The sequence below is a fragment of the Falco cherrug genome, chromosome 10 (assembly GCF_023634085.1).
Source record: "Falco cherrug isolate bFalChe1 chromosome 10, bFalChe1.pri, whole genome shotgun sequence".
Lineage (NCBI taxonomy): Eukaryota > Metazoa > Chordata > Aves > Falconiformes > Falconidae > Falco > Falco cherrug.
The window spans coordinates 16,722,830-16,738,800 of record NC_073706.1 but is presented as its reverse complement, the minus strand read 5'-3'; the positions used below and the strand labels follow the sequence as shown (position 1 = coordinate 16,738,800).

The following is a 15,971-nucleotide window of genomic DNA, read 5'->3' as shown; positions in this document are numbered from 1 at the left end:
CAGGAACAGGACCTGGCTCAGATGAAACCAGTCCCACAATGGCCCTGCCCATGAGACCCAAGTAACTGCAGTGGCAGAAATGTATTTGTCCTTCCATGATCCATGCATTCCTTTGTTGCCTTATTTTCTACATCCAAAACAGAAAAACCTCATTGCTGTTCCAATTGTAGCAGCTCTGTATCTTTTTCCTCAAGTCTCTCATCCTTCTGGAATCTCACTGTTTATCTGAGGAAACACTCCAAACCTGTGTGTCCTCATCTTGTCTAATGTGCACAAGAGTCAAAACCACTTCTCCATCATTTTCGAGGTCATCTTACACTGTGCCAGGGTTAACAAGAAGCTTTTCTGTTGGGTCAGCTTGATAACAACTTAAAAAACATTTGCTGTCGTGCTGGTAGTGTTTTCCCTTGTTACTTCCAAGATGACTGTAACACAAACCAAACAAATGAGATTTCCCAAAGCACGCGGTGTTGAGGCCGCTCAGGCCTTGTGTCCAGCGTGGCCGGGCTGAGGATGGTGCAGGACAGGCATGCCTGAGCCGCCCTTGCCAGCTCGCTGTCGTCGCGTTCTGTGTGCAAGTGGGGAAGCACTTCACCGTGCCGCAGCGAGGGAAAGTGGGCTCTCCTTCCCCACTGGCTTTGCCAGACACTCCAGCCCGATGTCTGGTGTGTGCACAGCAGTGGTGCCTCCAGAGGACGGTCTCTCAGTGTCTCTCAGCATTGTGTCTGCAGCCAGCAGATGTGTGACCAGCGTGGTTCTTCTGCCGTAGCTGTTGGCCCAGCAGTAACTGTGCTCAGCACCCATGGGAGAGCGGAGCTGGCTGCAGGAGGAGAGGCTGGTGACTCAGGGGCTCACACACTTGAGGCTCCTGCCTTGTCATCCCCTTCCTGCTGCTTTGGCCAGGGCTGTGTCAGCCTGGGATGAGACCAGGCTGTTACACAAACCTGACCTGTGGATGTGTGACCAGCTGAGTCATCATCAATGTTGCTATAACTTCATTATCATAAGCACTGGGCTTTTTGTGTACTTATTTTGGTTGCTCCAAATTGTTAGCCACAGAAACTGGACATTGTCCAGAGAAGAGGAGAAATAACTATGGTGGTAGAAACTCATAGAGAAAGGTGAAAAGAATGGTTCTGTTTAACCTGTGAAAGCTCGATGGAGAGAGGGCTCTGCTCTGTACATATGCTTCAGAGGAGACAGCAATCAGTTGCTCTCTGTAACCCACTGTCAGCAGATGAGAAGTCCTTGTGTTGGTTTGAATCAAATGAGACTTGGAAAAGTGCAAAAAACTTTCTAATTACAAGAAAACTTAAATACTGGAACAAATTCTCATCAAAGGAGTCCCTGTCTTTGCAGGGACAGGGATGTCTTTAAGAGCACATCAGAACAATGTCTGTCAGGGATCACCTAAATGTAACTGATACTTGTTTGGATCTCCTCCAGTCCCCAGTTTTTAATGGTAATTTTTCCGTGGATCTGTGCAGTAGGTGCATGTGACAGAACACACTGGCATGTGAAAGCCTGCCAGACCCAAACAGTCGTTTAACAGCTGAGGTTATCCGAGTTCTTTTTTGATTCACAGAGAGACTCTGGACAAGTCCCACCTGTCCCTCAGTGTCCCCAGTGTGAGCAGGCCTGCAGGGCAGGCAGGCTTTTGGCAGCAGCAGACAGCCCGTTGAGCCCGATCCCACATCCTGGTCTGGCAGCCGAGACTTGTGCAGGCAAAGCTTCGTTATCTGGCTGGATCCTTATGAGGGGGCTGGGTCTGCCCTTGCAGGTCACCTTGCAGTAAACTTAACCTGTGTAACACTACTTCTTAGCATTAAATGCTGTAAATATATATCAGCCTTCACAGAAAGTCTGCTAGCTGGACATAGAAGAGCCTGTGTTTCAGTGGGTTGGGGTGGGTAGGAAGGGGAACGGGAGACAGAAGGAAACCGAGCGGCTTGAATGTCAAGAGCCCCTTTCCTACCCATGCCTGTTAGCCTCAGGACGTTCCAGCAGGGTCTGAGGCCAGCTGCTGCCTCCCGGTGGAAGCGGCATTCGTCGATGCTGCAAGCTCTCCGTCAGTTCAGCGACGACCTGCCTTAGCCCCAGCCCAGCCGTCCCAGGAGGGTTCGGGTGCAGGAGCAGTGCTGCTCATCACCACAGGCGTTTGCTCTTTCTTCTGGCTTCTTTTGCAAATGACCACAGTGTTTGCAAGATTTCAGTGAGGGGCTGTACACACCTGCTGCATCCTGCTGCAGTAGCAGATGTTATTTTTTGTTTTACTTTTCTGTCTCACTCTCTGACCTCCCATGAGACTGGTGCTGCACTGCAGGTAGTCAATGAGAGTCAGGAAACAGCTGATGAAGAGAGGGGAAACATCCAAAAAGTGAGACCCAAATAATGTTCCTGGTGGGCACACTAGTCACCTCTGAGAGTGAGCCAGAGGGCTCTGGTGCACATCCCACTCTCCATTGACCTGCGCTGCCATGTGCAATGGGTGTAGGTATGATCCTGCTCTGCGGGATCCGAATCGTGGAGCTGGAACAGGACCTGCAGGGTTCATCTTTCCTGTTTATTTCAGTAGAGAAATGTGCTTGTCAGACGTCCTCCTTCATTAGTTCCCTAAATGTTAACCAAGATTATGGTCTTCTAAAAGAGAAACATGCCAAAATGACGGCATTGCTCCCAAGAGGAGGAGCCACCGGGCAAGTGTGGGGGCAGAGGCAGAGATCTTTGCCATGGCAGTCCCGGGGTTGGAAGGAGCATTACAGTCCCTCAAGTTGTTCCAGATGGTTTGTTGGGTGCGTGGAAGGGAGTCAACGCTGCTGGTACTGGCAGGATGGCACAGGTTGCTCTGTAGGGTGTCCTGCTCGATCGTGATTAACAGCGACAGCAACGTGCGATAAGCACCGGGCCATCAGGTTGAGCCACAGAGCTGCGAGGTGTGGAACACTGGATCTTCAACAGACATGGGTGGTTTGCCTAGAAATTACATCTGAATTGAGTCATGGCCACAAGGAGAAGACTAAACCTGTACTTACAGCATATTTCTTGCAATGAGCCCTCTTCCCACACAGGTTTGGTAGCAGGGAGCCATGCACCTTCCCACTGCTGAGTCATGTCTCTTGCACTGCCCCTGCATTGCTTCAACGTGACTTTGATGGAAAGCTCTTTGAGCAGGAACTTTGCCCTTTCAGTGTTCATGTCAAGTGGCATGCACTTGCTCAGAATTGTAAAAATAATGTTGAGTTCAAACCAATTAATTTCACTCACCCCACAACTGCAGACTTAAACTTTGTCTTTTAATCCAACCCATTCTTGCCTGGTGCTGGTGTGTCCTGACCAGACTAGTCCTTAAGTTCTCCTATAATATTGATTGCACTTTGGTTTGTGTATAATTCAGGAAGAAATAATTAAATCGGGAAGGAAAACACTGCAAAATCAGATTCTGACTAGCACTCCTGTGTGATTTGAGAATAACAGTTTAAATGGGTTAGCCCTCACATAACCAAAGGCACTACTTTATCTGTTATCTCAGACACATTAAATAAGTCTTTACCCTGAAGTCAGATGGACAGAAAAGGGAAGGAAATGTGTCAGTGCATTTAAGTTTTCTTTTAATGGGGATCTCTGCTGAAGGCCATCAGTTTGAACCTGGGGTTTGAAGGCCCATGGTCTCCTTGCCTTGAGTGAGCTCTCATCTTTGGAATCCTGAGACTTTTCCCTCCGTAGACCTCTATTTCATTGGAGCAGAATCCTTCCGCTGGATTCGCAGCGGGGGAAGCAGCCTGAGCTCCCATCCTTGGCTGCCGGGGGAAACTGTTTCTCTGCTCACGGTTCCTCAGCGACTGTGGGCACTCAGCCCGTAAGGGGCTGCTCAGCCTTGTCCTTAGGCTGGGGAGTCTTGGTTGTGGGCAAAATAGTATTAACTCAATAAATTTTTAAATTAATTTAATCTACTGTCAGTTAACACAAACTTCTGCTCGCTGTTTAGAGATAACAGCTGTGCCCACCAGGTGCAGCTCCAGGCAGCCCGTGGCCTCCTCCCGCACAGGCACTGCTGCTAAACTAGGCAATTTGTGCCCAAAACAGCCCTCAAGAGTGAACAGAGAGTGTGCTTGTGCATGCACTGCTGGGTGCTGATGCTGCCTGTGGACGCTATGTGCTCCCCTGGGTCCCTGTGCTGTGCTGTTTGGGTGCTCCCATGGGAGCTGATTTGGCATTTGTGTATGTGATAACTACATGCTCCTGCTTGAACTCCTTTGGTGCTCATGCATGCAATTATTGAATGGTCATGTGTAAATTAATTAAGCACTGATGTGTGGACACTAAACCCTGCAATTTATGCTCAAGTTCCCAGAAAGCTGCTCTGAGGGCACCTTGATGGAGTCTCTGGTTGGGCTGATGAAGGATTGCACTGAGCTCTGCCGGCTCCTGGTACATGCCCAGGTCCACACAGGGCTTCCCCACAAAGACAGGGGATTAGGGAGGCCATAAAGGAGAAGGACCCCATGGGGAAAGGGGACAGTGTTAATTTGCTGAGGAGACTTTGAGCTTGCTCATTTGGATGCCAAAACCTGGGAATTTACATTAGTTTGAAACAGCTAGAGCGTGCTGCTCGTGAACAGAACAAAAATAATGAAATGTTTGATTTAGAGACAGGTATTCAGATGAAGCCTTGATTATTGGGCCTGAAAAAATCTGAAAATAGTGTCTCATATTTGGGAACAAAGGGTACTTGCATGTGGAAGGAGGAAGCTCTGCGGCACTGCTGCCTGGGTGGGCGCTCAGCCCCTGTGTCTGTTTGCACTGGTGCTGTGGGGCAGGGATGGGCTCCTGCCTCTGTACGGAGCCTGGCACTGGGGCAGAGCCCAGCATTGCAGCAGTGCAGTGGCCGCTGCTGTTGGTAAAGCTCACTCAGAGTTGCCCAGACATCTTTCTGAGCAGCGGCGTGGCTGCTGCTGTCTGCCAGGAGATGCTCCGTCTCAGTCAAGAGCTCTCATATTTAAAACTGCACCAGGATTTGTGTGTAGGGGCTTCCCACCATACTGTCCCTCATGGATTTAACACAGCAGTGACACGAAGAAAAGAAACCGGTGGTGCTGCAGGACGAGGTGTGTTCTGTCTGCCAGGAGACAGTTTATTCCTACTGGTTTTTAAATACAGCAGTTCATCAAAGTGACGGTACAAGACCTGTGCAGCGAATTCTGTGCTGCCATGCGATGGTGGCAGATGTGCTGTTCCGGACGGGGCTGCCTCTGGGCTGGCGCTTGCCTTCCCTGCAGCGAACTCGAACTGTCTTTGCAAATCCCATTTAATAAAGTGATGGTGCTGGAGGCCCATTCCTTCACACACCTCGCAGAACGCTCTCGGGAAGTGGAAGACGCCCTGGCAGAGGCAGCGCTGGTGGCAGGACCAGCACTGTCTGAAGGATCCCAGACGCCAGGGTGTGGACCTGCCCACAGGGTCCAGCAGGAATGGAGCCATTGGGAGCACGTGTGGGCAGCCTTGCCTTTTCCCACCTGGCATCGCAGTGAGGCACTGGCAACATCCTGCATGCTGGGGCTCGGGGGGTTGGGGGGGGATACTTTGTCCCTGGGCAGTGCTGAGTGACAGTGGTGGAGGGGTCAGCCACAGCCTTCCACAAGGCAGTGGGGATTCCTGTCAAGAGCAGCAGTGGAAAATCCACCTTTGTGCAGCCACGGTTTCCCCTTCCCTGCTCCCAGTCCCTGTGCTGTCCTCCCCGCAGCATGCGGCTGATTCTGGATCCTGCTCCTGCCTTGGTTGTGGGTGGAGAGAGGCAGCTGGAGTGGCTCTTTAGAAAACAGAATTACAGTAAAACGGGGAGGTTCCTCCAAGTCACCTGTGAGCTGCTTCCTCCCATTCCCAGACCTGGGCTGCCTGGGAGGAACTTTAAATTGCCTCCTGGCTCAGTCCTGGCCACTGGTTCCGGCAGCATGACGGCAAGAGGCATCTTCCTGCTGGGGCTCCTCACCCTGTGGGCAGAGCTGCAGGCAGCACCCACCACAGGCAAGTACGGGCGTGCTGGAAACACCTGGCCTCTCTAGATTTTAAGAATATTTTCCATACTTTCATAGAATCATAGCATGGTTTGGGCCAGAAGGGGCCTTTAAAGGTCATCTAGTCCAACCCCCCCGCAATGAGCAGGGACGCCTTCCACTATGTCAGTGTTGGTGATGATATTCAGTGATGTGTGTTTAAATGTCTGTTTTAATCCTATTTATGAAAGCTTTCTGGGAAGAGTTTTAACCCTTGTGAGGTTTAGCCCTTGCTTAAATTTTTTAATCTTTGAGTTTGGCAAAACCCCTGGTGGGGACTGAGATGGCAGTGGTGCCAGCACACAGGCATAGGGATGCTTGGGAGGAGGTTTGTCAGTCAAACCAGTGACCAGGGCAGGGACCAGTGGAAATGCCAGCCCGGGCAGAGCCCCAGGGTGCGGCGGATGGGACCGAGACGGGCTGGACCAGACCCAGACTGGGCTGCCTGGGGTAGTCCTTCCTGGCTGGGGAGACTAGCCTCCATCCATGGGGCTGGGACCCCCCTGGGGTGAGTGGGGACCCCCAACCCTCATAGCCCTGCTCGGGCCATCTCTAGCCAAAATGAGAAGGTGCAGGTAGTTACAGCTGTGCTTCAGCTCTGCTGCCCACCTGCCTGTGCCTGCCTCGGGCCAGAGTGCAGCACACTCCTCGCCTGGGCTGGCAGCTGCCCCTGCACTTTGCTTCGTGACAGTTTCAGGGCATCTCCCTGCCATGAACCCTCCAAAAGCACCAGCCCTACTGGGGAGGAGCTGCTCTGGGAGGAGGGAAATTCTCAAAGAAGTATGTTTTTCCTTCTCATATTTTTTTTCTTGGGAAAAATTGCCAGATTCCAAAGAAGTGCAAATGGCATTTCTTTTGAATGAGCCATGAAGTGATTCTGAGAGCAGTGTTTACAGTTTCGTGGAACCGCTTCTTTCGGAATGCTCCTGCACCTGTTGCCAGCTGGTCTGTTTTATTCTAAAGCTCAGACTCCGAGGCAGCAATAGCTCCTGTGCAGCGGGAGCCAGGTTTGCCGTTTCTCTGTAATAAGACACTGGGGCCATCGCATGCTGATGAAAATACATCAGCAGAAATGTCATTGCTTTCCAAATGCTTTTCTCTCGAAACTTGAGTTTCTTTCAGTCTCAGTTTACAGGCTGATTTTAAGCTTTAGAGTATAACCTGCCTTTTGCCAACAAGCCAGCAGTGCTGGTGCCTCCATTGCTAACGCGTTGGTCCCCTTCCCTGTCTCAGAGCAATGTCAAGGGGCCAGCACTGCCTGTGGGGAGCCTTGTGCTGTGCCACTCTGCTGCTGAGCAGGATCGTTGCTGCTGCTCAACAGGAGAGCGTGCAGACCAACTTCCTAAATGTGCTCAACAACATATTTATTCCCTCGTTAAATAGCGCATGCTGGATTTGTAATTGTTTTGTTAAGAATTTGCTGCAATCACACATGTAGACACATTTTCTTGCTTTTCCTCTCCAAGTTCTGCCCTGGCTCTCCAAGCATTGCACCTGCAATCAGCCCCGTAGCTGTCTGCTGGTGGGTGGGCTGTGGGGTGCTGCAGGAGCAGCCGGTGGGGAGGCCCATGCTTTGGGGGTGCTGGCAGCTGCCGGTGTTGCCTGCAAGGGTCAGAGAAGCCATGGGGGGAGCAGGGTGGGGATGAGCCCTGGTGCTGCGGGACTTGCTGTGGGTGTTGGGGCAGGCTGTGGCATGGCACGGTGCCATCTCTCCCCAGAGCAGCTGGAGCCGCAGGTGGGTTCTGGCTCCAGTGTAGAGATGCCCAGGAGGGCCCGGGCAGGCAGGTATGCTGCAGCTCCTGCAGCAGCTCCTCTGCAGCCCTGTTGCTGTCAGTGGTGGGGGCCCCTTGGGCACCAGCCCCACCATGTGCTGGCAGGCAGTGGGGTAGCCCTGGAGGGCTGCATCACCCCAGTCGTGCAGGCAACAGTGGTCAAGCAGAGCCCTGAAAACCCACTGGGAAAAGCTGCAGGGAAGGCAGCTGTGCAGTGCCACAGCAAACGCAGCTGCTGCGAGCACAGGGAGCGTCGTGCCCTCGATGCCCCGGCTCAGCATCAGGGTGCCAGATCTGAGACCAGCCATCAAAGGGCAGATCCTTGTGGGCTTGGCCCAGCTGGGCACCCTGTGCAGTGACCCAGATGCTGGTGGGTGGGAGCTGTGGTGGTGGGAGCCACGGGTAGGAGGGCAGTGCGCGACTAGCACACTGGGGATGACAGTGCTGCTTTCTGCTCCCTTCCAGGGCTCCATGGAGCAACCCCTGCCAGGTGGCCACAGCCAGGACATCCCAGAATTGCTCCTCCAGGGAAGAGCCCTTTGCCTGAGGCAGAGCTCAGCATGGTGCCCAGCCCGCAGCCCTGCAGGGCCACCCAGGACAGGAAGCCGGAGTCAGGTGCAGAGCGGGTGGGTAAGGACCAGCGCCTGCCCACGTCTGAGCTGGTGACTGCTGCAACACCTGCATCGGGGAAGCAGCTGGTGACTGGGGGGAAGCCCACAGTGGGGAACAAGCCCACCCTGGCTGGGAAGCCGGACACTGGGAAGAAACCCAGTTCAGGGAAAAATCCAGCATGTGGAGGAAAGTCTGAGACTAGGGAAAAGCCAGAGGTTGTAGCAAAGCCAGAGACTGGAGTGAAGCTGGAGACTGGTGGGAAGCCAGGTATTGGAGGGAAACCGGAGGCAGGGGGGAAGCCGGAGGCTGGGGCAAAGCCAGTGGCAGGTGAAAAGCCGGAGGCTGGGGGAAAGCCGCAGGCTGGGGCAAAGCCAGTGGCAGGTGAAAAGCCGGAGGCTGGGGGAAAGCCGGAGGCTGGGGCAAAGCCAGTGGCAGGTGGAAAGCCGGAGGCTGGGGGGAAGCCGGAGGCTGGGGCAAAGCCAGTGGCAGGTGAAAAGCCGGAGGCTGGGGCAAAGCCGGAGGCTGGAGGGAAGCCGGAGGCTGGGGAGAAACCTGTGCTGGGGGAGAAGCCAGAGACCGGGGGGAAGCCGGAGAGTGAGGGGAAGCCTGAGGCAGGAGGGAAGCCTGAGTCTGACCAGGGTGACAGTGGGGAGGATGATGACAATGGCGACGATGATGATGACGACAATGATGATGATGATGATGACGATGAAAATGGGCATGGTGATGGCAATGACAATGGTGACGACAATGGTGCTGATGACAATGACGATGGTGACGACAATGGTGATGATGACAATGACGATGGTGTCGACAATGGTGATGATGACAACGACTATGATGATGATGACTATGGAGAGGATGATGGCAATGGTGATGATGATGGCGGTGATGATGATGGTGGTGGTGATGACGCTTGGTGACCAATGCCACAGGGTGTGCGAGGAGCATGTGGGGCAAGGAGAGCCCGCAGTGGGTGGGCACAGGGGCAGTTGCCCCTGGCTTCCTTCTTTGCCTCACTCTGCCAGGGCTGGTGCCAGGCACCAACGGTGTTTTGTGCAGGACCTTCACTTTCCTAATAAACAGCACATTGGGCCACCAGCTTGGTGTGACAACCTGTCCCTGGTCAGTGCCTGGCACAGCCAGGCCATTGTGGCTGCCCTAGCCTTGTCCATGGCATGGGGAGCTCCCGCACCTGCTCCTGCCCAGCATGGGCTTGGCAGGACCCTTTGCACAGTGATGTGACTCTGTCCCCTGTGGAAGAGCCACAGGGACAGCCCCAGCACCTGCACAGGACCAGCAGAGCATCACTGGGCCAGGAGAAACCTCCCTGTGGAGTCTGTCCCCCCCAGCCTCCTGGGGCTCCTCGAGGTGAGCTGCTTCGTGGACAAAGCCTGCCCCCACCCCCACCCTGCCCCCGCCGGCATCCTCTGAAAACAGCTGCCATGGCAGGGCTCAGCCAGGAGCTACGCCGGCAAGGACACCGACAGGTCCTGGATTTGGCTTTGCACAGGCGGGGTGCTGGGGTGCTGGGAGCTTGTCAGCCCCTTGCAGCCTTGCCTGTGCCGCCATGCTGCCCCTTGCCATGCTGGCAGCAGGGCAGGAGCTGGGAAACTGCTGCCCATGTGGGGTGCGAGGGGCACCCGCAGCTGACCCCCAAGGGCACAGGGCAGCCCCAACACACGCTCACTGCAGAGCTGCACCAAGTTCGGTCTGGCTGTGCTGCTGTGGCCCTGCCGCAAGCCTGCATCCTTTCTGGGGGCACGATGAGATCCTGCTCGCAGGAGGGTCTCCGAGAATAGGAACAAGCCTGGTCCCGGCAGGGATAGACAGACCCATGGGCAGGGCTTGTGTGTGGCTCCTCAGGGACCTGCCTGCTGCGGTGGCACAGCCCCTGCCTGGGACTCCATCCCTCCTGCAGGGGCTGAAGGTCCCACGGAGGCTGGCATGGGCTCACCAGGAGACTGACACAGCCGGAGCCAGCCAGTGTTCATTGCAGAGTGGGTTTACTGGGGGGAAGGGGGGGGCACAGAGACCCCCATGCTCAGCATGGAGCTGAGGGTGAGGGGGTGGAGGTGGAATTGAGAATATGGGTGCATATCCAGCAGCTCATGGATTCCTCCACAGACAGCTGTCCGGCTGTCTGGTGTGGGCTGGCTGCACATGCTGGGTCCTCAGTCCAGGTCCAGGATGGGGCTAGGTGAGCCCTGGGGAGAGATGGCAGTATCCATGTCACAGGCCCTCACTTTGGAGCATACCCGGGTGCAGCTGTCAGCTCTGCAGTGGGGGCGAGGGCTCCTAAGACCCCAGGCACCCCTCCCAGGGAAGCTGTTGGGCAGTTTGCCAGTCTCTTCTGCAATGTGCAAGGATGTGCAGGGAGACGACACTTCTGTGCGGGACACTGCACCCTGGCCATGGCCACGCTCATCCCTTTCATGCAGCTATGCATCTCCCCGCAGTGCCAATCCCCTGGCTCCCCATGCCCACCCTGCACTCACCTGTGGACACCAGCCGGGCCCAGAGGCAGCAGAGCCCCAGGAGCAGAAGCAGTGACAGCATCCGCATGGTGCAGTGTGGGCAGCGTGGGTGCTGCCTGTTCAGCATGGGCAGGGGTTTAAATCCTCCCGGGGCTGGAGGTTGGTCCCAGTGACCTGGTCTGTGCCCCAGTGCCCAGAAGACTCCATCCAAGCGTGACCCCCCCCCCCATCCCCTCCCTCCTGCAGGCTGCTGCTACTGCATGAGCCATGCAGGGAGGCACGAAGGTGCTGCTGCTCAGTGCAGCCCTGAGAAAGCCATGCTGTGCCATGCCATGCCGTGCTGTGCCACAACACAGCTTCCTGGGGGACAGGGGCCAGCCAGGTGGCAGCCAGGAGCTGGGGGACCCCGGTGTGGGGCTGGCCCTGCCGAGGCAGCAGAATGTGTGGGTGTGGTGGTTCCCCAACCGGGTGCTGTGGCCCATGGTGCCCTGGCAGCTCTCCGGGCATTGTTCTGCCTCCAGGAACAATTGCTGGCTCCCGAGGGACGTCCTGTGACTGGACATGGTCCACAGCCCCGTGCTGCCACTGGCCCCTCAGCCCTGCACCTCCCGGAAAGCTGGTGCCCACCTGGCCCCATGCCTTGGGGCAGCAGTGGGGCACTGGTGCTGGGGGCAGGGAGCTACGTGGGGGCTCTGCCCGGGTGCTGGGACTGAGGGGCCATAGCATCAGAGTGGGCCAGAACCAGAGTGGGTGCCTGGGTCCCCATCACATGGTGCTGGAGCTGCCTCTTGCCTCCTGCTCCCTTCCATGGGGTTGGTGGGACTGGCCACACTGGCCTCTGTGTCTGCCTGCTGCCAGGGCTCTGGGCACAGCCACAGATCTGCACCATCACCATCACTCAGAGGGACACAGCCCTCCTTGGGGTCTGGCCGTGTTTCCCACGCACAGCTCTGCCCTTGACTGGAGCCCCATGACAATCACTCAGGCCCTGGCTCTCCCAGGGCCCTGAAGCCTCTGCCAGCACCGTGCTGAGTGGGGTTATCTGCAAGCCTGCCACAGGCTGCACTGGCAGCAGGGGCTGTCCTGGGAGCTGCTACTTGTCCCTGGGGCTGCATCATGCCAGTGCCGCATGGGGCTGCAGGCAGGTCTGCTGGTGCGGTGTGTTGCAAGGATGGAGGCACTGGAGCTGCTGGGGCTTTCCCAGCTTGCTCCCTTCTGGGAGCTCCTGTCCCTGGGAGAGGCAGGAGGGCTCTGGCACGCATGGCTGGGCAGGCTGCCTGCACACGCATGTGTGTGTGCATGTGCAATCCAAGCCGGCCAGGTGTGGACACGTGCATGTGCAGTCCACACTCTGTGTGTATGTGCATGAGTGGGTGCGCATACAGTCCATGCTGCTTGCGCCATCTGAACTGTGAGTGCCTGTCTGTGCCCATCTGCTGTCCAGGCTGGCTGGGTGGCACCACGCGCTCACCAGCAGCTGGCTGCATGAGGACTTTCTCCCGTCCGTGTCCCCCTCTGTGTGGGATGGGGGTGACACACAGGTGGGATGACTCATTCTGGGAGAAACGGAGCTGCAAGAAGAGGAGCAGTGGGAAGCACTGGCTCTGCATGCTGGGACATCCCTGGTCCCCATAGGGGCTGTTCCTGTCTCTGTCTCTGGGTGGGCAAAGGGGACAGTGCCTGGCTTGTGTCAGCCCTAGAGAGCATCGGCCAGTGGCCTCTGTGTGGGGACAGCTGGGATGTGCCACAGGTGAGGGGACCCACTCTGCCCCTCGGCTCCCCCATCACCTCTCCTGCCATGCACCCTGGTCTGGGCAGGAGCATCATCCCAGTGGCACAGCACCATCCCTGTCCCCATCCCTGCTGGGTGGCTGCCTTGGGAGGTGCCACATTCCTGGGTGCTCCCTGGGCTGGGCTGCCCCAGTCGCTATTTCTGCCATGGTCTGGCTGGTGGCTCTGCCCAGCGTGGCTGTGCCCATTACTCACACTGCATGTCCCCATCGGGGTGAGCTGGACATGGCAGCAGGGCAGGGCAGGGGTGGCCAACACAAGTCCCTCACGGGGTGCTGTTTTCTGTTGCGTGCAACCCCCACATCTACCTGGAAGCAGCCCTTCCCCACTCCGCCATGGTGCTGTGAATCCCAGCACCCCTGGGACTGGCTCTGTGTCGACTGTGGTGTCTTCCCAGTTTGGCCATGGCACTACCACCAGTGCAGGGGCAGCAGGGGCTGCTCTGGAAGATGGTATCTGTCATTACAGTATCACCCCGGGGTGGCTGAGATACTGTGGCAAGATAGCGGAGAAAAAAAATGCAGCCCTGGTGGATTTTGGTGCCGTGGCTCTGCCCTCCTGTGGGGTGCAGGACTGGGTGTCCTTGTGCCACTGGAAATGTCCCTGACAGCTCAAGGCTGAGGGAGATGTGCCAAGCACAGCTGCTGAGACACAGCCCCAGGACCACCATGGTCCCCACGCAGGGGTCCCTTTCCCGTCACCCACCCTGACTGCCGCTGGCATGTCCCTCCGGCTTTGCTCCTGCCCTGCTTGGGCTTTGCTGCGTCTCTGTCCCGTGCCGGGGATGCTGCCAGTGTCTCTGTCCTGGGGCTTCAGAGGAGAGGCAGGGAAAGCTGCGGTGGGGCGCAGGCAGGTCACGGCACCTCCCTCCAAACCCCACCCCGGGTCCAACTTTCCTGGCCTCTCCCCACTGAGCTTTCCTCACCCTCCACTTCCCCCTTGGGACAGTAATTACAGCAGTAATTAGGAAGACAATTATTCCTGCTGAATGGGAACAGCTTAATCTGTTTCTCCCTCCTTATGGCAGGTTTCACCCCACGCCCACCCACGGGTGCAGGCAGGATTCTGGGGATCCATCTGCCGCTGGGAGCCCTGCACTGCCGTGGGTCTGGGCTCCCAGCTGGAAGCTGGGCAGGCTGCGAGTTGCGTCCTGTCCCCAGGGGATGCCCCTCACCAGCACGATGCAGCTGCTGGACCCTGACCCATTGCCAGGAGCAGGAGGCTGCGAGGGGGCACAGGGCTCAGCTCACACAGGCAGTCCTCCAGGAGAGGTGTGGATGAAGGGGACAGCCCGAAGCTGGGAGAGGGTGATGAAGTGGGTGGCAAAGGGCTGATGGTGCCTGCAGTGTGGGAACGGATGGGAGCATCACCATCCTGTGGGACCTCCCTTCCACAGTGGCAATGACTGGCAGGTGAGGTGGTACCCACGGGCTCAGTCCCGCGTGTGGGACCATCCCCTCCCAGGACGCTGTCTGTCAAGCAGGAGGGAGCATGGGAGAAAGGGGAGAAGGGGCACGTGCCCTGCACTGCTCTTGCACAGCCTTTCCCCAAGGACGTGCACTGCAGGGAGAGCAGTGCTGCGGCATGTGGTGCCCCAAACCCTTCCCTGGCTGATGGCTGTGCCACAGCCGATAGCTTTCCATGCCCTGGGATGGCACTGCGACGCTCACTGGCAGCGGAGGGGCCAGTGCCAACACCCCCCGCCTGTCTTCACTGACAGCTTGTCCCCAGTGGGCTGCTGACAGGTGCCGGTGGTGCCTCCAGCCCAGCTGGGGCATGCGGCTGCCACCCGGCTGGGGTCCCTGAGGGCTGTGCCGGGGCAGCTGTCCTGTCCTACCGGTCGCCCCAGCTCAAGGGCTGCGGCTGGGATGCTGCTGGGGAGGCCAGGCCCTGCCTGGGTGCGGCTCATTACCCGCATGGCAGGAATTAGCCGAGCTGGGGCGCCAGCCCTGCTCCCTCCGCCCCGCCGGCACACCTTAAATCCCAGCCCGCCGCACCCAGGGCCCAAACTGGCCCAGGACACCATGGAGCTGCCACCCGGCCACCTCCTCCTCCTCCTCGCATCCCTGCTCCCCTTCGCTGCACGGTCTGGCCCGGCCTCGCACGCGGCTGGAAGAGAGGAGCTGGGGATGGGTGAGTGCACCCGTGGCACATCCCGGGGACAGGGATGCTCTGGGTGCTGCTGCTGCCCAGCACGCCCGCTGCCCCATGTGGTGCTGGCTGTCTGCGGGGGCGTGGGGCCACAGGCGATTGGGGTCCAGCCCTGGGGTGCTTGGGGGCTGCTCAGCCCCCCACTCTGTGGCCCTCCCCAGCATCCCAGCCACTGTGTCCCACAGTGAAGCCCGGGTACTGCTACCACATCCCAGAGGTGGAGGACCTGATGGACAAGGACTGCAGCGCCTGCCGCAGGGATGCCTCCTGCTCCCGCTGCACCAGCGATGCCGGCTGTCCCGCTGCCACCAAGTGCTGCCCCAGCAAGTGTGGCTACACGTGCCAGGAGCCAGTGCTGGGTGAGGGCTTGGTGCCATCGCAGTGGGGCTCTGGCATGGCAGCATGGCAAGCACTGGGGCGGTGACAGGAGGGGTGAGCCAAGCAAAACGGGAAGGGGGTTGCCCCCTTGCTCTTGCTGGGTCCTGCAGACGGTGGGGGGGTACGACACTGTGTGGTGGGGGCGCGTCCCAGCTGCTGGTGCGTGGGGCCACGGGGCAGGCAGGCGCAGAGCTGGCAGGAAGGGTTTGGCAGTAAGCAGGGACCAGAGCCATGCAGACTTTTCTGAGGGCCCCGGGAGCACCGAGCCAGGCAGCATCCCCATCCTGTCCCTGGCTCAGCCCATTTCCCTCGGACCACACAGACTTCTGCTACCTGCCCTCCGTCTGCGGGAGCTGCAAGGCGCTCTTCCGCCGCTTCTTCTTCAACGCCTCCAGCCAGCAGTGTGAGGAGTTCATCTACGGCGGCTGTGGTGGCAACAGGAACAACTTCAAGACCAAGGGCGAGTGTTTCCAGGCGTGCTCCCACATCGGTAACTAGCTGTGTGCTGTGCACCATGCACTGTGTGCGTCGTGTGCCATGCACCATGTGCTGTGCACTGTGGCCGGCGGCTGCTCCTGCCCCTGGCAATGCCCAGCCCAGCCCCATTCCTGACCCCTTGTCTCTCAGTTCCAGGTGCCCGATAGTGCCAGCCTTGGGAGCATGGTGGCCTCTGCATGGCCCCTGTCTGGGGCAGCTGCTGCTGGCAGCCATGTCCCCGTCCCCGCAGGGAGCCATTCCCC

At 57.8% G+C, this 15,971-nt stretch overlaps 1 protein-coding gene across 1 annotated transcript; it reads left to right on the top strand.

The window, feature by feature from the left end:
* The first annotated feature begins 8,382 nt into the window (after positions 1-8,382).
* On the top strand, positions 8,383-9,357 carry LOC129736950 (protein qua-1-like). Its single transcript, XM_055722556.1, has one exon. The coding sequence runs from the start codon at positions 8,383-8,385 to the stop codon at positions 9,355-9,357; it is 975 nt and encodes a 324-aa protein (XP_055578531.1).
* The last annotated feature ends 6,614 nt before the right edge of the window (positions 9,358-15,971 follow it).

Bases quoted from the DNA above. Each gene is read 5' to 3' on its own strand.
- LOC129736950 (XM_055722556.1), top strand. From the start codon at position 8,383: ATGGTGCCCAGCCCGCAGCCCTGCAGGGCCACCCAGGACAGGAAGCCG.